Source organism: Betta splendens, chromosome 21 (assembly GCF_900634795.4).
Source record: "Betta splendens chromosome 21, fBetSpl5.4, whole genome shotgun sequence".
Taxonomy (NCBI): domain Eukaryota; kingdom Metazoa; phylum Chordata; class Actinopteri; order Anabantiformes; family Osphronemidae; genus Betta; species Betta splendens.
Genome location: NC_040899.1, coordinates 10,144,531 through 10,168,791, shown reverse-complemented (window position 1 = coordinate 10,168,791; position 24,261 = coordinate 10,144,531). Strand labels below are relative to the sequence as shown.

The 24,261-nt window shown below is 43.8% G+C and overlaps 3 protein-coding genes across 11 annotated transcripts in view; 1 reads left to right on the top strand and 2 right to left on the bottom strand.

Annotated features, from left to right (window-relative positions):
- dip2a (disco-interacting protein 2 homolog A) overlaps nucleotides 1-892 on the bottom strand; it is a 48,899-nt gene extending 48,007 nt beyond the window's left edge. For 4 of the 5 annotated variants that reach the window (XM_029136332.3, XM_029136334.3, XM_029136335.3 and 1 more), the window contains exon 1: nucleotides 308-891. In XM_029136332.3, the coding sequence (XP_028992165.1) occupies nucleotides 308-431 (124 nt within the window). In that variant the 5' untranslated portion in view covers nucleotides 432-891. Of the gene's footprint in view, nucleotides 1-307 lie in introns of all 5 variants that reach the window. The other variant, XM_029136331.3, reaches the window with a different exon arrangement.
- Nucleotides 893-1,510: 618 nt separating this feature from the next.
- Nucleotides 1,511-6,511, bottom strand: LOC114847049 (CASP8 and FADD-like apoptosis regulator). Of its 2 annotated transcripts, none has more exons than XM_055505004.1 (10): nucleotides 6,379-6,511; nucleotides 5,101-5,445; nucleotides 4,916-5,021; nucleotides 4,650-4,785; nucleotides 4,334-4,365; nucleotides 4,176-4,245; nucleotides 3,944-3,984; nucleotides 3,789-3,867; nucleotides 2,933-3,437; nucleotides 1,511-2,833 (listed from the first exon to the last, which is right to left on the bottom strand). In XM_055505004.1, the coding sequence occupies exons 2-10, from the start codon at nucleotides 5,394-5,396 to the stop codon at nucleotides 2,707-2,709; spliced, it is 1,392 nt and encodes a 463-aa protein (XP_055360979.1). In that variant the 5' UTR covers nucleotides 5,397-5,445; nucleotides 6,379-6,511; the 3' UTR covers nucleotides 1,511-2,706. The 2 variants fall into 2 exon arrangements, with proteins under 2 accessions (XP_055360979.1, XP_028992177.1); XM_029136344.3 differs by lacking the exon at nucleotides 6,379-6,511 and adding an exon at nucleotides 5,744-5,936.
- A 72-nt stretch (nucleotides 6,512-6,583) lies between these two features.
- Nucleotides 6,584-24,261, top strand: part of LOC114847048 (hyccin 2-like) — a 29,059-nt gene continuing 11,381 nt past the window's right edge. For 3 of the 4 annotated variants that reach the window (XM_029136342.3, XM_029136339.3, XM_029136341.3), the window contains exons 1-6: nucleotides 6,584-6,722; nucleotides 17,058-17,142; nucleotides 19,447-19,520; nucleotides 20,584-20,685; nucleotides 21,860-22,039; nucleotides 23,407-23,487. In XM_029136342.3, the coding sequence (XP_028992175.1) occupies nucleotides 19,470-19,520; nucleotides 20,584-20,685; nucleotides 21,860-22,039; nucleotides 23,407-23,487 (414 nt within the window). In that variant the 5' untranslated portion in view covers nucleotides 6,584-6,722; nucleotides 17,058-17,142; nucleotides 19,447-19,469. Of the gene's footprint in view, nucleotides 6,723-17,057; nucleotides 17,156-19,446; nucleotides 19,521-20,583; nucleotides 20,686-21,859; nucleotides 22,040-23,406; nucleotides 23,488-24,261 lie in introns of all 4 variants that reach the window. The other variant, XM_029136340.3, reaches the window with a different exon arrangement.

Sequence of the window (24,261 nt, the reverse complement as noted above, 5' to 3'; positions counted from 1 at the left end):
AACATCCAGGACTATGTTCCACGGACAGTTCGCTTTGCGTGGAAACGAACCACGCCGACCTATTAACCAGTGGCTCGTGCGCACACCGGGTCCCTGTGCTGCAGCCCAAAGCCACGAGGAGAGAACCACGGCACAAGTTGTGGCCCGGCTGCCGGCAGCAGACTGTCCCCGGTGATGCCGGCATGTTTACACGCATGAGCCACACATAAAGGGCGGTGGTTCTGGAGCTGTCACACGCGTGTGTGTCTGCGTGGACGGCGAGCGGCGCGCTTCATCCACGCTGCGGGACAACACGCTGCCATCTTACCTTCGGAGAGCTCCAGCTCCAGCTCCGCCAGCTTCTCCCGGACCTCCGCCGGCAGGGTCATCGCGACAGCCGGCGTGGGCTCCAGCATCATGGTCAAAAGCCCGGCCGAGGTCCGCTCTGCCATGGTGGTCCAACCCCACGCACGAATAGGTCCACTCGGTATCCGCGGAGGAGGACAGTGGCACCGGAGGGGGGAATTGCAGGCGCAACAAGCCCGTCGTCACTTGGCTTCGGCTCGCGAGGGCGAACGGGGTGTTGGTGCGTCTGTCTTCGCGCCGCAGCGTCGCACAGATGTGTGAGGAGTCTCGCCCAGCGTCATGGCACGGCTAGCTGCGAGGCTAGCGCGCACACCTGGCTGCGCGCTCAGGTTCGGTGTGGCAGGACGGACGGGGCGCTGCCCGTGTCTGCGGGCTGTCCGTCCCCGAGCTGCGGCTCCAGCTGCTGCTGCTGCTGCTGCTGCTGCTGCGGGCGGCTGCTTCACTTCAACTGTGGAGACAACTCATTCAACTCCTCGCTCGCTTCCCACGGCGCAGTCGCCATTGCATCATAGCAACAGCAGCCCCCACCGTGCGCGCTCCCGACGCAGGCTGTGGGAGACTGGGAGCGCACGCGCGCCGCCTCCTGACTCCGCGCACGCGGGGAGTCTGCCTCCTGCTGTCGCGATTAGAGAGCTGCTGCTGCGCGAGTAGCGTGACATCGGTCTTTATGCTGTTGATTTGTTTTTATAATAAAAACGGAGCTAAACCCGATGTGACTAGAAAACTAAGCATTATCACCTGAACTGAAGATTTTAACAGTGTAGTAGTAATAGTTTGTGTGCGGGGCAATAAAAAAGTATTTATAAATCAATAAATATTTTATTTTGAATTAATGTGATTATTATAAGTCATGTATCCAACAAACTGTAAAAACTATGGGCTATACTATACAGCTATATAGCTCAGTGTGAATGCAAGTACTGAATAAAGTTAAAACGACAGCAGAGTCTGTAAGATAAACAGCAGAAGGCACAATGAGATACTGTTATCGAGGGTCTGTCTGATATGACAGGATGTGACATGTGGAGAGCAGGAAGGGGAAACTGGACAGATATAGACTAGGTTTGGTGGACACTTCTGAAAACATGTTTTTCCTATTAGTGGGCCCTGTAGCAGTTAGTTTAACGGGTTTGATGAGTTGACATTTATTCAAAGTTGGCAAAAATAGGGTTACACCTTTGGGTCAAACCCCATATCTAATCAGCTTTAATATGGATGATTAGTTTCACTTCACCCCAGCTCAATTTAACTATCAAAAGCTCCACAGTGTTACATCAAACATCAAGGACTAAATCACTGCAGAGAATTTATCATATCTTCGTGTTTCCATCAGCATCAGTAGCTTCTGTTACATTACATGTTTTATTTAGGCTATTTATATCACATACAAGATGGCATGACTAAATACCAAAGTCCTTTTTAAAATCATATTTATATATTGTTATGTAGAAAAGATACATTAGAATTATTAGCAAAAGACAAATGGCTAAACCACGAATGCACAATATGTAGGCTCTGTAAGTATGAACTAAATGTTGAAGCACCTTTACAACAGTGATAGCTTATAATTCGACTTAAATACAAACAACAGTCAAAAGATTACCGGAAGAAGGGGTCAGCATGGGCTAACTAAGCTAAGTATCCATTCAATTATATTTTATTTGTCTCAAGGGGGCAATTTAAGGCACACAGTGCACTAGAACCAAGAAACTAAGTATCTGTCATTATGGGATGATTATGGGAACTTGTCTACTAAGTTCCTATACCGGTCAGTCATACGTAGCATTCACTTCCCCCATGCTGACCCCTAAAACAATAAAATCACATAGTGGGATTATTGTTATGGGTGATCAGTTAAAAATGTATATAGTTCAATAAAGGTAATATATTAATATGTATATTATTTATATAAGTACACAGTATAAAAGTGCAAATAATCTTAAAATGGTATAAGTAGGGTAAAATAATAAAAAGGTACAAATGCAATGGACTAAATAAAAAGATGTAAAAATGTTCTGGTATGCACAAAAACATAGCCTTTAAAACAGGAAAACATATCTTCACATTTCTAGTGGTTATCGGTTTTAGCTGCACTCGAGAAAAGTATAAAAGACCTGTTATTGTGGGTGGCGTATGGACATGTTTTAAAAGATTTGAAATTGAAATTATTGAATGAACATCATGAATAACAAGTAAAATAACTGTATGCGTATCAACCAGTTATATGTTTCCAAAAGGTTTTGAATACATACAACCAGTAGGTGTCTCTGTTTACTCAGCAAAAATGTTCTTCTACAGCAGTGATGTTTTTACTATGTATCTTAGTATTAGTATGAGTATTAGTAACCGGTACTTTCTGTGTTATAAGTAAAGATCTTTAATTAGAGTGTGTCTCAAATCAATGTCATAAACTCCTCCAGGATTCCATCTGTTGTGTTCAAACAGTACCCCATTCACTTCAACATGTATATCAACCAGCTTGGTTTTCCTGTTGGAACAAAACGAGAGTTTAGTCCATAGCCTCCACAGATTACATGGAAACATATGATAATGAGGAGAAGTTTATGTTGCTGCTTTGTGTCTCTACCTTTGTTGGCCTTTGTGCAAAGCATCTGACAGAGCCTTCAGGTAAACAGAACGATGGTGTCCTTGTTGCAGTTGACGTTCATCCGTCGAGCAGTGACTCCAGAACACGTCGGCATCTCTAGGAATGTTGCGATCTGTATGTGTATGCATCCTATCATAGCCGTCTGTCTCCAGACCACCGTCCTGGTGTTGCATCCTACCATGGGGCTCTGTGATCCCATACGTCTGGATGAAGAACAGTTTGGGCTTGCCAGCCAGCATGGGACACGCGTCTGCATTGAAAGCACACCTGACCTTGTCCAGCTCAAGGCCTGGGCCGTGAGGGTCTGTGCACAGGAGACCATTTCTTGTGCCACGGCTTATAATGCAACAGACAAACCCATCGGCATTGTGGTTTGCTCTGTGCTTGGATATCCCTCTCAATACGGCAACTGTGTCATGAACACTCAGCCATTTGTGGAGGGAGACGTGGAAATTAAGAGCCATAAATGTCTGTTCCAGCATAACTGAGGAAGAAAGTAAAGATAAAAGCTGATTTTAAAGCAAATGTTTAACCTTCAATATTGCTGCAGGTTATTATTGTTAATTATTTTAGTAGTAGACTTGTAGTTTTAGATTGAACCTTATACAGTTACTGAGAACATTAATGTTAAACTCGTTTTTGTCATAGGCTTGTGACCTTTCACAGTAGTTAGTTCCAACTGGAACTGGATTCAGATGTAAAGTGTAGACAGTAAACAATGTATCATAATCCTCATGGTGGAAAATCCCCAAGTTTCTTTTTGAAGGTATTTTCTTACTTTACTTAAACTGAAACACAAGCATTTAAGTACAGGCGTCTGAATGCCGGGTCTCACCTCCATCATTACCCACACAGTCTATGATGACACAAACCCCTCTGGGATTGGTATTGAATTTGTATCCATCAGCTGGAATCTGAAGAAAAGCAAACAATCAGTACATTGAAGACTGAAAAACATAGTATTTAGTAGTAGTATAGTACAAGACTTACCCTGCAGGTTTGCTGCATGTATACAGGAGCTGTTCTGTTTTCTGTGTTTAAGCAAAGAACGTGATAATAACTTTAGAAATTAACTGAAATACAATGAGCTACTTAGGGGATTTCCCAGTGTTTATTGAGTAACTACAGCACAAATCTATATTTGTAGTAACATTTACCAGTGCTCTCAATGATAAAGTATTTTTGGCATCTGTGATATTTCTGTAATTTATGAATGTCTTACCAACATGAGGAGACTGTCTTTGTCTTGATTGCGTTACTGAATGGCAGACATTTGAAGCAGAGGAAAGACACTATAGAGGATATATTACCAATATAATAATTAGCAACTTAAGGCAGTTTTATATGACACAAAATGTATTATTGCAATGTCATACTCACAGAAGCATAGGAATGTTGTTCAGTTGTTGCAACTACAGTAAAAGGAGAAATATGGATAATTATGAATATGAATAAATAATGATCATTTGAACTACCTAATAAACACATGTACTGTATACTCATATATCCAAGCTTTAAAGCTTGACATATAAAGGCTCCAAACAATAGCATTATTCTAGGTACTTTTCCTTTGCAGAACTATGAATTGAATTTAACACACCCCAACGCCCACACGAAACCCAGCATGCATTGTTCCCCATTCTTTTTGTGTAGATACATATGATGAAAGTAAGAGTCTTTTAAAAAGCAGCCTTACCTGATGTTTTGTATTTGACCACTTTTTTGGCTAAGTCAACCCTGTTAATGTTTCTTAAACATTGCTCCACTAGGTCAACACTTTCAGCTGAAACTAGATCTTGCTTCTCTAGTTCGATGGTAAAATCCAGGAAATTCTGTCAGAACAGAAATATGGGAAATTATTTTTTTATAACCTATTAAAAGCAGAGGGTCAAAACTTAGAGAATAAACCTCGGCTCTATTCAAATCCAAGCAAAACCACAGTTCATTGCATATATTTCTTACCTTAGCTTTTTCTATTCTTTCACGGGGTAAAGAGCTGCCAAACAAGAATTTAAAGCTGCTTAAATCTTCTTTTGTCATATCGTCACTTATATTGACCATCAACACTCTGCAGTGAGAGAAACCAAGGTTACATGAGGATGAATTTCCTAAATGTGTGACTTAGGGTACAGTAAAATGCAGCTTACCTGTATTCCGGCAGAAGATGTCTGTTTTGCACATCCCTCTCTACCTGTTCTCTACTGGTTTTCAGAACCTTTCTCAGAAGGTCAAAGCGCTTGAGGGGCAACATGAGCTGTTCCAAGTACATATTTCCATTCTCATCACACACCACTCTACTTTCTAGTGTTTTCTTCAAAACGGTTATATCATAATCCAAGTCCAAACCACAACACAGGTAGAAGAGTATCCTGCATTCGCTGGTACTGAGACCCTCTATGATCTGATTAATCGCCAGAAGCTGCTGCTGGTGTGATTGGGCCATGTGCTTTGGAAGGTGTGACAGCTGATAACGTCAGATAGCTATAAAATACCTGTCAAAACAGATGTATAGATGGTAAGGTCAACAACAATGATGAATAACAAATACATCAAAAGTATAAACCTATGATACGTAAAACATCCAAGCTAAAACGACCACGCAAGTCAAAATGAAATTTAAAAGTCAACCAGGGAGGGAGTGTCTACAGTACATAAGCCTGTACACTGCATACGTGTAGCGCAGCCGCCGCTCAAAGGATCGGTACAATCTGCATTTCGCTAATCATTATGAAAATGTAATACAGAAGTATTGAAGAAGTAAAGAATAAATATGTAAGGAGGACTAAATACCTTAGAGGGTCTCTGAAGAATGCGATAGTTGTGAAAAGAAGCATAATGGAAAGTGTAGGTCACAAACGATGACGACATCTAATCGTCACCGAAAATCCCCTCTAAAATACCAAATCACGAAAGAAATGCGTAATTAAGTCGCAGCATTCGCTACTTAACCTCATTTCTTCCCCATAAAAGAAAGTGAAAGCAAATGCGTAGTTCGTGGCCACAGCTGATTGGTGTGACTTATCTCCCACACTTTTATAACGCCACCCTCTGATGACGCAATGGCCGAAACGCGTGAGAAAGTTGAGCCTTAAAGCTTCGGATTCATTGTTAAAGCTGCACTTTATGGAGGACTGACGGACAACTTTGTCATTTAGACTCTCTGACAAAACACATGTTAGACTCCAGGCCCAGGAACGTACCGTATCTAGATTAATTAATTTTAAAACTTTGAGTCAAACAGGTTTTAATACTTTATAATAACTTTATAGTAGTTTATAGAAAATATGCAATACGTTATGCAAATAAGATATTGTTACAACAAACGTGCCGTTTTTAATAAATGCTTTAATACCAATTAAAACAGCAATGCCATTTAAAAATACTTGAAAACTGCAGTTATTTAAGCTTACGTTTCATATATTTACCCTTCTGCTTTCATTTATCAGTAAATGAGCATTTCTATCGGGTGTTCTGGTCACGGGTCCAGAAATGTGGCTGGATGCTGAGATGTCCGACGGTCGTGAATGCGTCCGTGAGGCTCCCCCTGCAGGTCTACTGCTCGCTCCTCTCCACTGGCGCACTGGAGTTCGTGTGTCTCCGAGGTTCAGCAGCACCATTGCGGAGGTCGTACGGCGGTGCCGGTCGCACACACAGGGGGGGGCATCTGGAGGAAACAATCCCGGACAGGGTGCCTGCTCGGGGCAAACGCCACTCCCGCCTTCCCCGACCCAGTCACCAGGTGACATTGCCGTACCCAGCTCCGGTTCGGGTGAGTACTTCATCACCTGGTGGCGGTTAGCCGCGGTCCCCGCAGGTAGCGGCACGCAGCCGTGGGCTGCTGGTGAGTTGCAACGCCACCGGTAAACAGACGTTCGCGGGCTGGCCGGCAGCGGCACCGAGCGGCGGGTGCTTCGGTGGAGTCAGGCAGCCACACTCAGCCGTGCTCGGCCTGGTCACGACTGGTGGAGAACGGGGATGAGGATGTGGAGCAGCTGCCGGGGGGGCGGGCGGGCATAGTGGCGCGCGCGGAGCCCCGGCTAAAGGTGGCTAACGTTGACGCGCAGGTTCAGCCTTCGTGGCAGGTTTGTACCGAGCGCTAGCTAGCAGGCACTGAGTGGCTAACAGGGCTGCGCAGAGGCGTCCAGACAGCCCGCTCCCAGTGTTTAGGGTAAAACATCACCTGTGTCGCCATGTAACGTCACCTGGACACGGACACGGTGTTGTGCTGTGGCACCTTTTACTTACGTCGGCTCCACGAAACGCCGCATTTTGTTTCGTTAAAAATAGCTTTATTTTGAAAACAAAGCGGAAGCCTGTTTTTTTTTTGTAGCCCCGAAGGATGCACAAACGTAATTCTGTGAAAAGCTCGCGGAGCAAATCACTGTCACGTAAAAGCTGTCGAGCACGTGCGACCGAATACCGTCGACAGCGTTGTCTAGATTCGAGGCACTAGTGCGTTGTTTTCTTATTTGTGGCCCGCGGGGCAGCAATTAGTCATCATACCAGCGTGTATGTGCACGATTCAGGGGCCAAGTTATGTTCGGTATGAACAAATAACCCGCCTTCTACTCACCGCGTGTTGCTCAAGTTATTTATTCACAAACATGAATCTGAAACAAGTTAACGCAGAAGAGTGAGTTACTCTAAACCGGGGCTGTAACCTATCATTAATTATTAGAGAAGCTGAAACTCAAAGGAGAGCCTTTTGGGGGAAAAGTAACTACTTTTAGAAAAAACAAGTTATTTGACTGGTTGATGAGTTAAATCGGTCCTCCAGCGGCTGAAGTGATCAGGAAACGGCAGCTCTGCCAAAAATCAGTTGGCTCCTGCCAAGTTGCTCTCCAACTGCCCCCCTGCTGTTTATAACCCCCATATCGGTGAATGAAATGACTGCTGCTCAGAGCCACGTTGGTCATGGCACGCGCGCCAACCTTCAAATAACGGTGTCATGGGCAAAGATGTCGAGCTGAAGATCCCGATAATTCCACGCCATCTGCTGCTCATCCTCAATCGTCATCCTCCTCTCGCCTCCTCCCGTGCTCCATCTCTGCCGCGGTGTGTTTGGGGACCGCACGAGCCGTGGTCTATTTTAGGCCGCAACTCAATTTACCCTCTTAATCTGTGCCTCTCGCTCCAGGAGTTTTCTTCTAGTGCTCGGTTTAACAAATGGTACCGCATCCGGCCCTAAGCTCTTTGATGATCAGGTCGCATTGTGGAGTCGCTGCACTCGCTTTTGGTGCCGCGCGTGTGCGGTAAAACCCCTTTAGCTCGCCTAAAGGTTCAAAGCGCCTTTGTGAGAAGCTGAAGTAAAGCCTGCTAAACATTGTGCCAGTGTTTGAGCTAATACTGTGCAGCTCCCCAACATCTGCTGCATCAATCTTCCTCCCTATATGCAAAATTATAGGAGATTCAGAATAAATCCGCTCTGCTGGACCCGGCATTTCACTCTCCTCCACACTCAACACATCACGTCACTTTTTAGTCATTATGAAACTAGCGTGGCAGCGCCCGCATTGCTAACAATGACTGACTGGTCGGAAGGTTGAGCCTTGCTCCAGATCTGTTGGAGGCAAAGATGCTGCCAGTGCCGTCCTGTCAGTCTGACTTCATGTCAGGCGTTGACGGCGCCTCGCCACAATAAGATGGAGTTTGACACGTGTATCTACAAAGTGACATGCGGTAGTAACACAGCTTTAACAGGATTGAGACTGCGCCGCCTCCCTCCGACCTATTGTGATGTACACGCCTGGGGATCAAAACTCTAATTAACCAGCTATGGATTAGCACTGGGGACTATTTACCAGTGTGCTTTGTCTCTCAGTGCCTCATAACCACTGTGCCTTTCCACGAACTACCAACGTCAGAATGTGGTGTTGATCCTCTTTAGGCGTTTGTGAAATTGATTGCGAATGATTATATGGCTGGTGTCTTCCATTACTGAACACCAGTAAAGTTTTTCTAGCCATGTGGCTTGTGGACCGCTTTACCTGCTTCTGATTCACTGCACTGCCAGGTATGGGCTCTGCCTGTTTGCTGTCTCCACAAGACTCTGTCTCACCCCGCCCGCCCATCACCTTGTCTCTGCCTCTTCCAAACAAGAATCCATAATGATCCACTGGGGACACCAAAGAGGTGGAGCAGCATGATGTGCGTTCTCTCATGTTGGTACATGAAGGAGTACTTTGTGAACTGCATCTCGCAGGCATGGGGAATCACGGGCCTGGTTGCCCAAGGCATTGATTTGCCTGGATTTATTACCACATTGCAAACATTAATATTTGTATGTAAACCTATTTAATTTGCATTTCCTTTATGTAATGATGAATATTGTCTTGCTCTATATACAGCTTAGCTGAAAATGCCGAAACAAGGGAATGTATAATAAAATGAAATATGAGCTGGTGCTCTATTGCTATGCTGGAGGTACTGTAAATGTATATGAATGTTTATTAGCGTAGTTTACCTGTATTATTAATAAGGGAAAGGAGTTGTTGCCCCAGATGCTCTGTCATTGTGCTGCTGTCCACTTTGAGTGGTTGATTTCCATAAATGTATAATTTACAGTAGGTATTATAGCCCCGTCCCATAAACCTTTAATAATGGACAGTTTGAAATATATACTTTGTCTTTTTATTTTCCACTGGCTGGCTAAAAAGGGCAGTTTTACTAGGCTGATTCATGAGATTTAATAAAACGTATGCCCTGTAAAGAGAAGAGCAGGAGTGAAACATATTGTTTAGGATTTTTTATTTAGAGGCATTTTGTTGCTCTGTTAGACACAAGGTTATTTGTTAGTCCTTTTCCTCTTTGCAAAAGAATCCATTTGATTAAATCTGGGGCAGGGTTAGTCACTGATTATCAAAAAGTGACTGCATGGAGCTGTAATGTGCTGGAAGCTCCCTGGGTTTGCTGTATTAGATTGTCAGTTCTGTGCCATTTAGCATCCCACTGGTCACAGACATGTTGACACAAAGCACAAATTGAACACGTCTGGTTACTGACACATGACACGTGTGGCTGCAGTCACTTGTGTTTATGCTGTATGATGCCAGGCACTGGTTTCGCTAATGGTAAGCGTTTGCTTTCTGGTAGAGCATCATTTTCTTTAAACTGATGCAGCGGTTGAAAGGTTTAGTAACAAACTAATCGATTGATTGGTTCAGATGCAACAAAGTCTTACTGTACACACGGCATATGAATCTTAATAAATCTTCAAAGATAAATAGTTCAATGTACCGTACATAAACCAGTTTAATCTTGTTTCTTTATCAGCGGTTAAACTTTGCCCGTTATTTATTTACGACAAACAGCAAGTTAATGAGTTTATCTCTTGCATCTAGATAATGCTTTGTCAACAAACAGCAATCAGTAGCTGGAGCCCGTGAAGGTTTGACAGTTAAACGATAACCTACAGTATCATATTGTCAGTAGTCAATGATCTAGAGGACAAATGGCTTGAATAGTTAAACTACACATTTTGCACAAGCCAGATAGATTTTGGCTTCACTGTCACCTTTGTTGTGACGCCATCAATTCTGTTACTCTGGTATTTCCTGCAGCTGCAGCGCTTAAAAGAGAAGGAAACAACACATCCTGGTGTTGTCCTCAACAATTTCCACAATACTGAAAAGTACCCGAACTTTGACCTTGGTGCATTGTGTCATGAGTGTGAGTGCATGTAAGTGTGGTCATCATCCCCTCAGACGTGCAGTTCTCTGCTGGACTTTACCTCGTCTGGTCACAGCTGACTGCCCCTCTGGAGTGGATCACATGCCTGAGCCTGGCCCATTCCAGCAGGCTTTGAGTTATTGCCAGTCGCTTGTCGTTCCGATGTGGTGGAATGGGTAGCGAAGGTCAGTGGAGACAGCGAGGCACCAGTTAGCACACGTGACAGTACCTTGGACTTGGTTTCTAACACATCTGGACACACCTTTGTTTGGTAATGAAAGGCAATAAAAAGCTTTTTGAACATTTAAATATAGCCAGTAAAAATGCAGCCAGAAGTTTACAAACTGCTTGCACTGCATATTGTATTCAAACTTTTAGGTGTCTGGGTCTAAAAATACTCAGAGCAACTGAGTGTTTCATTGGCAAGATGAAGTTTGGCCACTGCTCAGTAGCTAATGGTTATTAACTTGGCTACAGCAGCTACCAGAGCTTTGTCACTGTCCAACTTGTGTAATTTCTCTGCAGCAGTGGAAGAAGCCAAACATTGTTTTTTTACTGGATCGGAAACAGTTTGATTTTATAACTGTTGTGTACAGTATCTCTGGGGTGAGAGGAAGTCGAGAGGCCGGGTCTAGTTTTCTTGGTATTCAGCGTTTTTTTGCAGCCCTCATCTGAGGTGGTTATGAGCTGCGTGTCATCTGTTCCCCCCTTTGCTGATCCACTGGTTTTGCACTCTGTGGTCTTGGCATGGCGCAGAAGCTGAAAGTGGCCCATCGTTGGAAGCCTGCTGATCAGCTTATATGGCAGCGTTGCCTTTCCCATTTCTCTAAGTACCGTGGAATTAGTGGTCATGCGTCTGTAGGTTGAACTGTCATTGAACGTCTGCACGCTCGAGCTTCCATTAAACAGCCCTCTCACCCCATGGCTCTTGATTTATTTATTTATTGGGCAAATTCGTGATCTTACATTGGGCAGCTGTTTAGTACAAACTCCAAGAGGATGATGCACCATATTTTGCAGCAGCATTATACTGTGTTAGAATATACTGCACTGTCTAAAATAGAAATCACTATTATCATCATCATGATGTATTTATGAATGACAACACACTGGAAATTGTACAGAAGAAGTTACTGGAAATCCTTTGCCTAATAACTATACTACTAGATAGTTTGCTAATGATCTGTAAAATCAATGTGCCCTCTTGATCCCGATGCAAGGTGAGGTTAAATTAGAGCAGTGTGTGTGTGTGTGTGGGGGGGGGGGGGACACGCATCATTTGCATTAAACCATTCGCATGCTTCAGTCTGAGGAGCAAACAGGAAGGCGACACGGTGCTGCTGGCACTCACCTGTTCCGTTGCGTACCAGGGCTCGTCCGTCCTAATTGGTGGGGCCCTGTGATTGAGTGTGTGTGCTTGGTTGCAACACGGACCCATCCCTACACGTCTGGCCCTGCAGCTGCAGCAGAGCTAATTTTAGCCCAGGATGTGCGTACGCCTCAGTTCCCTTAGCCCGGCCTATGAAAGATGAGGAGAGGATGAGAGAGAAATAGTAACCAGCTTTTTTACTCTCCCTTTCTGTTCTTTATTCTGTGCATCTCTGCTTCATTTCTGTATTATTACTCATAGTATGCAATACGCATAACCAAATGATTTGGCCACTCATGCTAACATGTAAGGATGGGTTTTGATGCAAATTCATTTTAACTGAATTGAATTTAAAATCCTGTTAACGACCAATCACCAGACAAGCGTGACAGTGGACACTAATAGAAACTATCATGTCATCAGCATCTGGTAACGTTTGTGCTGTTTGTATTATTTTGTGATGAAGGGCTGAAAACATTTGAGCGTATCCTCAATTTGTATCAGGTTAGTTTCTACATTTGTATGATTATTCTTTATCTGTGTTTGTTTGTGTGTTTGTTTGTTTGTGATGCCATGTGCAAACCTGTCTGGCTTCCTGTGTCTCAGTGTACAATACACGGTCATCACTTTGTGCGGAAAACCAGGCAACTGGGGGGGGGGGTCATTTTCCAGTGTTGTATTGTCTATTAATAAACCCTTGTCTATTCCCGTCCAGGCAGCCTGCTCTGCTCCTGAGTGTCTGGTTCTTGTTACTATTGACAGTGGCACAGGGATGGAGATTACACCAGGATAGTTCACTGTGCTCAGGTATTAGAGTTAATCCGTCTACCTGGGGGAAGCGTCTAGGCAATTGGGTGTTTTCCAGCTGCAACAAAACACTGCAATTCTCTGATACGTAGGCAGCAAGGGAATAAAATTAGGGCACATGTGGGTTTTTAATTACTTAGATTTGGGTGTTTGTTTGTATTCATGTGCGAGCAAATTGAGCAGATTGAAGCTAGTCTGCTTCAAATTGTCCTTTAAATCATAAAATCTGCATATTTTCTGCGTAGACCCCTTAAATATATTTAGAATGTAAAAGATTAAAAACAGTACTACTGTATATTGATTTAACAATATTGCACTAAAAACTGCATGTTGTTTCTCTTGAAAGGGTTAACAAGACAAACTCTTCATGGATAATAAATTGTGACACAATTGTGATCATTGTGGCATATTTAGCCTGCCATGGTCACGGCGATCAAACGTAAGGGAAAAAGGGCAGAGTCAAAGAAGTAACGCAAACAGAACAGGCACAGAGCTGCTCAAGCTCAATAATTCATGGCTGACTGAGCTGAGCTGACCTTGAAAAATCCCCAGTGTTGGGCCGCTGAAACCTGGCACTGCTCATTTGTGGCAGAGAGGAGAAGCCGAGACAGACGGATAGAAAACACATACGTATACACCGTGTGTGTTTAGTCTATATCTGGTCATGGTCCATATCTTTTTTTTTTCTCCCTACAGTCCTTTTAATAAAGGTTGGCAGAGTCATCTTCCAGAACTGGCTTCCTTCTGACTTTTTGCGGTCACGTGCATTTACAAATGTGGTTTTAACTGCTGCTACTCCTCTAATTTATCTTAACCGGATGACGAAATATGTAAGATGCAACAAGCAAAAACAATTTCCACATCTGTCTTTTTGTTGATGGCTGCTTTGTCCGACCCGGTGGTTACAGTACTGTATAAATCACCCAATGTCCTTTTTGTTGTATGAACACCACAAAGTCAATTTCCCCAAATCATTTCAGAATGTCCATGTGTTTGGTTGAAGTAACAGAGTCACATTTGTTTCGACTCCACCATCCTTTCTTTGTCTAAACCCTTCACTAATCTCATCATCATAGCTTGACTGTCTCATAATTTAGCTCCGTGTGTGTGTGTGTGTGTGTGTGTGTGTGTGTGTGTGTGTGTGTGTGTGTGTGTGTGTGTGTGTGTGTGTGTGTGTGTGTGTGTGTGTGTGTGTGTGAGAAAATCAGTTTTCATTATGAAACTGAAAAATAAAAAAGGTGACTCTTCAACTGTGGGGCATTATTTGATTGGAAATTTACAGCCTCAAAACAACAATATTTTGCTTGAGCATCACACGACTTTGCATGTTATGTTTGAGAACTGCACCCATTTATCACCCCCCTCACTAATGATACTGCAGCATTTGCATGTGTTGTACCAATGCTCTCCCTGTCCTCATTTTTCTTGCAAATGTTCCCACATCTTGCTGTGGGGTGATGGATGTTGTGAGCCTTCGCTTGCAGGTTTGTCGCTAGAACGAAGTCATGTTTGGAAGGGTTAAGACATTTCAATGAACTTTATTAGGGAAATCACATACTCATTTTTCAAAACAAAGCAGTTTTCATTGAACATTTCGGTGGTCTTTATGGCATTTTTGATTTAGTTAGGCTAAAGACACTGCTAACAAATTGCAGTAAAGGTGTGAAGTTTACTTTCATAAAGGAACAGATACATGCTGAGTGTTAACTGGTTTGTCTAAAGGCCTATTTTTCACTCATAGCTTTTTCCGGCCACCACAAACCTTTTAAAGGACTTTGTTACTGCCTGTGTTTCCACCACAGGGGTCTAAATTTAGTTTCCAGGTCATAGTTCAGGTCCTAAACGTCTGTTAGGTAACAACTGTAGCAGACGCCTAACGTCTGGCATTTAAAAAAAAAAAAAAAAAAACAGTTTTAGTTCCTAGGAAGCGAGATTATCAGTTGGAAATAAGCTTGGAGCAAACAGAGGCAGGAGCGATTTCTATTGTAACAGATCTGCTGTTGGGACCTTCAGCCCTATCGTCCGGCCCCTGCTCTGGGTGCAGCCGTGGTTTAACAAGCTTTTTCAATGACTGGCTGTAGCCATGCCTTTGTGTACACTGGTTAATCAATCACTTATTCACGGATACACAAATTGGTCACCGGTGTGTAATAAATGACAACTATTGTTAGGGTCAGAACTTTTCCTAATAGATCACCAACACAGACTTTTTCACTCGGGTCATGTGGTCATAAATGCATGCCACACATCCAACGGTAATATGCTGTGGAAGTCCACGTTAAACTGAGTGGAATACTTGGAGTGTTTTTCCAAAGAGAGGTTTGTTGTGTCTCTGCAGCCCTGCACGTCCTGGCAGCTGTTGGCAGGGGAGCTGAGAAGTGCACGTCAAGTGTGAAACACACACAGACACACACACACACACACACACACACACACACACACACACACACACACACACACACACACACACACAGATGTGTTTCTCAAGCATGTGACACGTTAAGCTAATGTTGTTGTTTTGGATTTTCACTCGGGGGGGGGGGGGATTTTTCATGTTCCACCTTGGCTAACAAAAACAGCACTTGTTGAGTCATGAGACGACTGAGGTTCCAGGCTTCTATATGAAAACAGTCATTGAGGACAGGGAGCAGCTTCTTTCTCTTGTGTTTAGTGCAGTTAGTATAGTGTGTAACAGTGTAATCAGTTATGTATTATGTAGCACTTCCATTAACAAATACATATTGTGTAGAGAAAGTGATCAGACAGTTCTACCACCGCTTTGATTGTCCTGCAACCCGGCACTTGTTGACTTTTGTTTCAACTTCCCCGGCTGTCCAGCAGTGTGACTGTGATTTGGGGGTTTATGTGCCGTAAACAGGATGGGTCGGCGCCCTCCTATTCCCTGGTGCAGCCTGCCACAGGACAATGAGCAGGTTCTGTGTGGAGCAGCCCTGGGAGGGAAAGTTTGCTTATTGTAATTTGCCAGGCCTCATTAGGTATATGACATATTTAGTCGGCGATTGCTGGCTGGAGACCACTTTTGTAGGAAGATACTGAAATGAGATGGGTTACAGTTCCAGGCATTTATGCAACACTGTATAAGGAACATTTAGTTATTACATTCCTTTTACTCAGCTATCATTACACGTATACTACAATGTGTTCTTTCTCTATACTTTTATTTTCTAATATAAAAAGATATTATTTTATAATATAAGAATTACTTTTATTGCCCTCATGGGGAAGAAACAAAATACTGTCTTACCTACTGTAGAAATCTCATGTTGGGTAATTTCCAGACACCAAAACTAGGTTTACATTCATGTAATCTTATAAGCATCCAGTAAAGCCAGCCCCACCCAGTGATTATGGCTGTAGCTCATAATGACCCATGAGATGGATTTTAGGAATAGAGCTTCCTCACAGGCACACGGATAATATTTGAAATAGTTTGACTCTATAATTCTTTCATTTCCTATGCTGCCTTTGCAGTTTTACTCAGCCTGCACACTCTGCTCCCCTCAGCCTGGATGAGTCATACCACAAGTTCACTCTCTGTATCTGGTAAAGGAAAATGAATACCTTCTTTACAGCTTTCAATAGATCTAGAGCACACATGCATCATCCAGACAGATGGGACTTGAGCAGGGTAATTTCCTTGACTCTTTGTGACGACTTGCCCATGTAAGCGCTTTTCACAAACACAAAGCTGCGGTGGAAATGCGTAACGTGGGACGGCGAGCTCAGCGGTGCGTCTCCGAGAGGCACAGCGCAGACAGTTTCTCTACAGCATCGCCCCGTGTTTCATCGAAAGCCGTGATTTATTTTTGCCAAATACAGTGAATTCTATGGGCGTGGAGCCGCAGGATGCATTTTTAGCAGACAAGGACAACACGTCGGCCAGCTGACTGTTGCTATGCAACAACAAGCAAATTGAAAACTGACTCCCTGTGCCATGACTCAAAATAACCTTCAAGACAATAGAAGGACAGTTGCTACAAAAAGCAGGTGTTTTATTTGCTGTATATCTGTCAGTAAAGCCTCATTACGTCAGAGCGGCGTTTTTATTAAGTGTCTGTTGTAGCACCAACAAGTCTTTATTGTTGTCTGTTGCTTTGTTCAGTTTCTTCACTGTGCCCAAGGAGATGGTGATGTCAGGTGTCCAGTGCTAAGAGACAGAAGTGGTTACGGTGGAGCCGTTTTAAATGAGAGCAGCTAGCTTTTCCTCTAGTGTTGATCCAACGTTGCTTGTTGTTGCAGGTGGAGCCCAGTGAGTGACAGATGTGTGACACTGTGGAAAACCATTTGCCACTCCCAGCGGAGATCTGAGTTCTGGGACACGGAGGTGGGTACAGAAGGTCCGCAACCAAAACATTCAAGAATAGAAAACAACCAATCTATTCATATTTTAGCTCTTACATTATCATTATCATACATTACATTACTTCTGTTGCGTCGTGATGTTCTAGCACCTTCCAGCTTGATATGAAAAATATTATCAAAACTGTTTTTTTTTTTTTTTAAATTGTCTTGTTAGTGAATATTTACCATCTCCTGAAAGTCACTTGAATGCTGTTCCCATGGTAACGGACTGCTGCTCTGCTGATGGAGAATTTCTCCTTAGTGTGAGTCTTTGACAGTTTGACAAGCTGGTGGAAATGAATGAGTCAGCCTTTCTCGGCGAGCTGAAACAAGCTTACTAAAAAGAGCCTCTCGCTTCACACAGACCGGAGGAGCATGCACACACAGAAAGATGTGGAGTTCAGATTGTAATCTGCAGTCACCATACGTCCTGTCATATCCAACAAATTGTGCAAAATTAAAAGTCTATTTCTCATTTCAGTAACAAAATGGCAGGTTAGGTTATTTCTTTCCTTCGTGTGGGGCATTGTTTTTTATAAACCACGGAAAACCGGCAAATGCAGAGCAGCATTAGAGTTTGATCCTGGGTTTTAATCATATGGTCATGCCAAATATAATTAAACGGGTTTATGTCACGATTAAAGCTAACTGTAGGAGTGAGCTTTACTGTAGGATTGGAGGCAGTTTGTTTGATTTGGGGCTTTTTAAGAAGGACAGTTGTCTTAAAATCATCAAAGCAGTGTGTACTGTATGACAAAATGCATATCACTAGTTGAGTGTTGAGTCACTGTTCTGTCTCGTGGGATCTTATCTTTGTATAAAGGAAAGTAACACGAGGCAGGTACTGCAATGCATAAGATGTGATAAAATGTGAAACCATGTGTCCAGGGTGTGTATTAGTCATCAAGAACATGATATGCTTGGAATGAATGAATGAATGTGTTGTCATCTGTAACTATTATGACCTACTTGTATCACAGTGTGGGATCTGTCTTGTAGTTGCTCACTTTAAACCAACTGAACATTAGACACATCCACCATGTGTAATAAAAACCCAAGTGTTTGTCAGTATTTAAGGATGCAGACGAATATCGTCGCTGATGGAGAACCCACAGTGGTTGTTACGTGGGATTACTTTGAATACATTGAGTTACTCCTAATCCTATCAAGTCAAACCACAACAAGCTCATAAAGAAACTGGTTTTCTAAGGCCAAAAGCTCCCTGCTGCTTCTGCTTTGCAGATGTGACGTGCGACTCCGAGGACACACCAGAAACCAATAACATGGCGTCTTTCAAACGACAAGGTCGCACGCAATGACACAAGGAGGCCTGAAACATGTTGACAGTGGTTGCTGTGATAGTTGGCTCTTGTCAGAAATAGTCCAGTCTTACAAGGAGTGAGTCACCACACTGTCACAGAGGGACTGCATTTATGAGAGGCTGTAAGTTTAAGCTTAGGGGCTTTTATTTTGACATTTATATTTATGTTCACTTTCATAATTTCCATTTGTGCTTTGCTCAGCACTACGATGTGTAGATCACCGCATCTTTATTCTGGTCTTATGGTTTTCCATGAGGGTCACTAATTGCCGCTCACAGACAATGGTTGATGGCGGGTGTTGGGTGGCAAGCTACATCGGTCGCTACGTGAGCTTTGTTTGTCTGTCATTTTGGCAGCTCGGTGCACAGGGTCCGTTACAACACCACACAGTCTGTATCCAGACTGCTCCACCTCTCATTCAGTCACCCCTCACACACACACACACACACACACACACACACACACACACGCACGCTCACTCATGGTGACCTGCTGTATGGCGAACCTCCAAAGGATAAATAATTGAGAACATTTTTTGCATGAGTTTTGATGTAAAGGCTCGTTATTTGTTACTAAGCTGTAGTTATTTTTAGCAGCTGGGCCCAGAGAACAGAACAGCACCATTGACGCCAGTGTGCTCGCAGCCTCATACCAGAATGTGCTTTTGTGAATGCTTATCTAATATCTCTTTATATACAGCTTTTGTACTATTTTTTTACCTCGTTGCATGTCTCCCAGTTCAGGACACTCTTAAAAAACCACTGAAGTTGCTCGTCACCATGTCTTGACAAGCACAGATTGTTGAATAAGCACGGACTGTTCTTGCTCCTTTCCTTAACCGCTCACTTGTCTCGTCTCCCCTTTGCCCCCATGTTTCATGCCTCCTTCTCTTTCACAATCGCTGCTCTACATCTCTGCCGCTGACTCTCTCTCTCTCTCTGTCTCTGTCTCTGACCACCATGCAGCTGAGGGGTGGTCGCCGAGGAAGATGCTGGGTTCAGAGCGCGGTGTTGTCGAAGAATGGCTCTCAGAATTCAAGGTAAAGGAAATGTTCTCTGCTTAACTAAAACTGAATTAGTTTTCCTTATTCATAACTGAAACTTAAACATGGTAATTCTATCCTAACTGTGTTGGTTAGTCTTTTTCCATTACAGTAACATTGATTGTGAATCTGCAGTAAAGTCTCTACAGATTAATGAAAGTTAAATCGGTGACCTCAAAGCCTCTAGCGTCTCAGCTTTGTATGAAGACACAAAGCTGCAGGCCTGTAAAATGAATGTATGTTGAATCTGTTCTGTCCTGAAATGATCTGTGTGAGATGTAGGGAGTGCAAGCAGAAGATAAGCCGAAGAGAAGGAATTAGCACTTAGTGCATCGGGTGGGGGTGTGGCAGAGCACCACTGTTTGAAAGAGACAAAAGAGGGCGTATGATGAATAGTGAGAGAAGTAGATTGGTTTGACTTATGGCTTGAGTGGTGCAGACATGGCACATTGTGTTCTGTCCTCAAAATGGGCCATACCGATGCCTGCTGCGAGGCTGTCTCTGCCTTCTGTTATCTGCAGACCAACACACAGCTTTTGGGATCCTGTCATCACTTGTTATGTCCAACGACTTCAAGCAGCTACTCTGTCATTTTAGGTTTTTATCAGCGTATCAACGTTGACTCCCTTCCATGCATATTACTGTATGTACTTATCCATTCAGCGGTTGCACAGCGTTCTGTGCCAGATCCGGCCTGCGCGGTGTGGCTACGATGCAGAAGAGAACAGGGTTGTAAAAATAATCTCTCGACGTTTGCATCACCGACAGGGTAGCAGCAGTTTATGAAGTTGTAACACTGAACAACAGGTTTTACTGAAGTTGACCTCTGTTGCTGTCTTCTCACTTAAGACCACAGCATCTTTTCTCCATTAGTTATGTAATAGAATGATAAACAAGCATTACTGTATATCCTACATGAGGACATGAGAATCCCTGCATTTTCCTACACTTCGCTGCTATCTTGAATGAAAATAATACATAGGTCTAGTGATTCTAGCTTGGTGAAGAAATTAACAAATGGAAGCTATTGCTCAGCAAACCTTTGTTTTGCTTGTTCCAGTCGTTACCAGAAACCCACATCTCCAGCTACGCCAGCAGCCTTCATCTAAAGAAGTCCCTGGTGCCAGCACTCTACAGAGTCATCCAAGACCCCAACAATGAGGTGAAACACAGAGGCCACGCGCATACGTGATCATTGCTCAAGGAAATGCGTAACTTGTTTTACGTCCTTAATGTGGGACACACAGCTCTGACATGTAGCAGTGTCAGCGACGCTGCCTGCAGGATGGTACACAGTGCCCCCCTACACACAAACACACCCTGAGAGACTAGGACATCTGCTGCCCACACCGGACTAGCTCCCTGCAGGATTGTGTATGCGCAACGTAGGTCTCAAACCCATGTTAATATAAGAGGCAGGGGCGTGCAGGGAATTCCCACCAGGTCTGAAGCTTTAGTTCTGTTTACAGGATCTAATGACACAGGACCTTAATTTCATCCTAATGATGCAGCTGGTGTCTCCAGCTCTCTGTTCTCTGCTATTTCATGGTTGAATGTGGGTGCCAGGCCAGGGATAGAAATTCCATTAGTGTTGTCAATCTGGAAGCGAAATCCCATTAATGACTGGACGAACCAGGGATGAGGGGAGTGCGTGCGTGTGAGGCGATAAGCGTACTTGACTGCTGCATGAAGACCCGATGCCTTGCCAAGTTTGTTAATTAGCTGCCTCGTATGCAAGGGTCGGTCCCAATACAGCACAAAGTGACGCGGTAATGTTGCACGGGCACTCGCGCCTGACCCCTGTGTAAATGCATGGGCTCAGCCGGGTCCCCTGGGACTGCATCTGACCAGACTTTCATTGTAGTGATTTATCCCCTCTGCTCCCACGCACCTCCCCACCCCTGACGGGCAGCAAACACTTCCCTCCATCTGTCCATCCTTCCTGGGTATAGCAGGGTGGCATCCATTCACGTTTTGACAACAGGCTGTTACACTGTTACTAATAGTGGAAAGGCTGTTTGTTTGGTGGATTCAGAGTTGTGCATTTAGCATTATTACATTATATTATATATCATCTTCTACCTAATTGTGCACTTCACTACAGGTATATATTTATTGTAATTCAATGAGTTTGACAAAAGCCAGATCACTTTTTACATGTTCATTAATAGTATAGACGCTGGTATTTAATGATGTAGATAAACTGCTTCGGACTCATCATTTCCACATCAAGCTTTGAGTACTGTAAAATCTCATTAGAACCGCTCGGTTCATTTGTAGCACGATGTCACCGCTGTGCTAATTTGCATTCCCCCCCCCCTCTCCTGCAAATCCAGCTGCTGGAGCCTGTGTGCCACCAGCTGTTCGAGCTGTACCGGAGCTCCGAAGACCTGCTGCGACGCTTCACCCTGCAGTTCCTGCCCGAGCTGGTGTGGGTATATCTGCGCATCACGGCCAGCAGGGATCGTCAGAGCAATGGCTGCATCGAGGCCCTCCTCCTGGGCATCTATAACCTGGTGGGTGTAGAGGGGTGGAGGTGGTGAGGGATGGAGGGAGGGACAAAATGGCTATATGTACATAAGATACAGACCTGGCTGAGAGATTTACTAGTTATTCATGCATCTATGTTTTACTGTAAGCGGAGAGATGAAAAGCAAATGCAAATTAAACCAAACCCGCTGTCTGAGTCTCTCTCATGCATTTCTACAGTAGTTATGACTAAATCTTTGCATGGACTGACTCACTGGTTATGTTTTCGAGCGAATACATCAAAAAAATCACAGCAGTAAGACTGCTTGTTCACTCTCTGCGTGCCTAATGGGTAGACCTGGCACAGATTACATCACCAGAAAACACCCTCAGGGAAATATTCTAAGAGCTGGAGGTATTGATAGAAAGAGCTGCATGTCCTCTGGCGTGTGTAAAGGTAGGTCCGTGCATAATTTATGCCAGTGTCTTTACCAATTCACACACACACACACACACACACACACGCACATACACGCTATGTCTTGCCTATGGTCACCGCTGAAGGAGCTCTGATAAATGGCTCTCAACAGCCCCATCAGATATTCAGAGATACTCTAACCAGTGAAAGGCAGTGCAAGGCCTGAATGAAAAGGAAGGGGAGATAAAAGGGGTAAAAAGCCTTTTTGGTGCCGCATCCAAAACCTAGATTGTGGATTGTTGGATAAATGAATAAATGTATGAGCTGATGTTATTTGCATTTGTTGTTTGTCAGTACTATCCTACAGCAGCAAATGGAGGCAACTTTGATTAAAAAACACTTTGATTTGCTCTTTCACTTCTGCCATAAATGCTAATGATCAATGTGTGAAATATAAGTAAAAGTGAGGAGTAGATACAATAATCTATACAACCCACATCACTTAACTTCTCTTTATATAATTGCTTTGATGGCTCTTAACATAACTTGAATCCTGCTCCGCTGCAAATAATTGGTTTACGGCGCAAAGCAGGAGAAGCAGGTGCTTTACTCAGCAACGCATCTGATTATCATTTCGAATCTTAAGTGTGACTGGTGTAGATAATCTCTAAGGCATCTCTTTTTTTAAAGGGGCATCATTTTCCAGACTGCGTTCGCCTTTGTGCTACATGCATCGCAGTGTGAAATTGGAATTGAGTGACGAGGCCTGTGGCAGTGACATTTAATCAGTTGGTCAATAACGCGCCCGACAGCGAGCGGGACGGCAGCGTACAGCGGCTGTTTAATTGTCCGCCGCGAAATGTTCCCACTCAGACCACTGAGATCAGCAGAACTGGGTAGACGTCCGAATTTGAAATATGACGTTCACTAACTAACACAAACACATGTTTTGTGTAAGACAATGTTAAAATGACCTCCCTCCTCTTGGTTTTGCAGGAGATCGTGGACAAAGACGGCAACAGCAAACTCCTTTCCTTCACAATCCCATCTCTGTCCAAACCATCAATATACCACGAGGTACAGTAGGATGCATGACTCTTCTATCTGGTTGTGTTCTACCTCTTTTGCTGTGTCCTTGTCCTCGGCTGTTCCTCTGCTTCATTCTCTGAGTGGGGGAGTCATGGCGAGACTTATTTGAGTTGCTGTTAGGAAGACGAATCCCCTTCGGTGTCCAAGGCTGTGATCCATTTTCATTACCCTTGGCGCTTATGTGTTTGTGTGGAGGTTTCATAATACGTGTAGCTTAACTGCGACATCGGTTTTTCTATGAACAGCTTACTGGTGTCTTCTGTGTTTGAAGAGAACAGGTAATTCCTGACTTTGCTACTGACTCCATTCTAGCTGTGCTTGCTGACATGCTGTGCGTCTGTGTGTGTAACACCCCCCCCCCCTTCAGCTCCTGACCTGACCGCTAAAACAGAGCACACTATTGATAATTGTGTGGAGTTGGAATTCATTAGCCAGGCCTTTAACAAGACATGCTGACCTTGGACTACAGTATTTGCTAAGGGCAGAAGGAAGCACTGTGTCTCGTTGAGCACAGCATAGTTTCCTACTGTACGTGGCTCTCAGTGAGTGAGTCGATGTGTTGATGAGACTACAGTGTGTGCCGTGCGCTGGGGGCGATTTATCGCTGTAATTACAAGCTTCAGAGGCTCTTCACTTGGTGCGGAGAGAATGAAGCAAGCATGGAGGCAGGGGCAGAGGACGTTTTGTATGTGTGTGTGTTGCTCTGCACATCACGTGGACTTTATCCCCAGGCCTTCAGCATTAGCATACTGTCCAGTATCT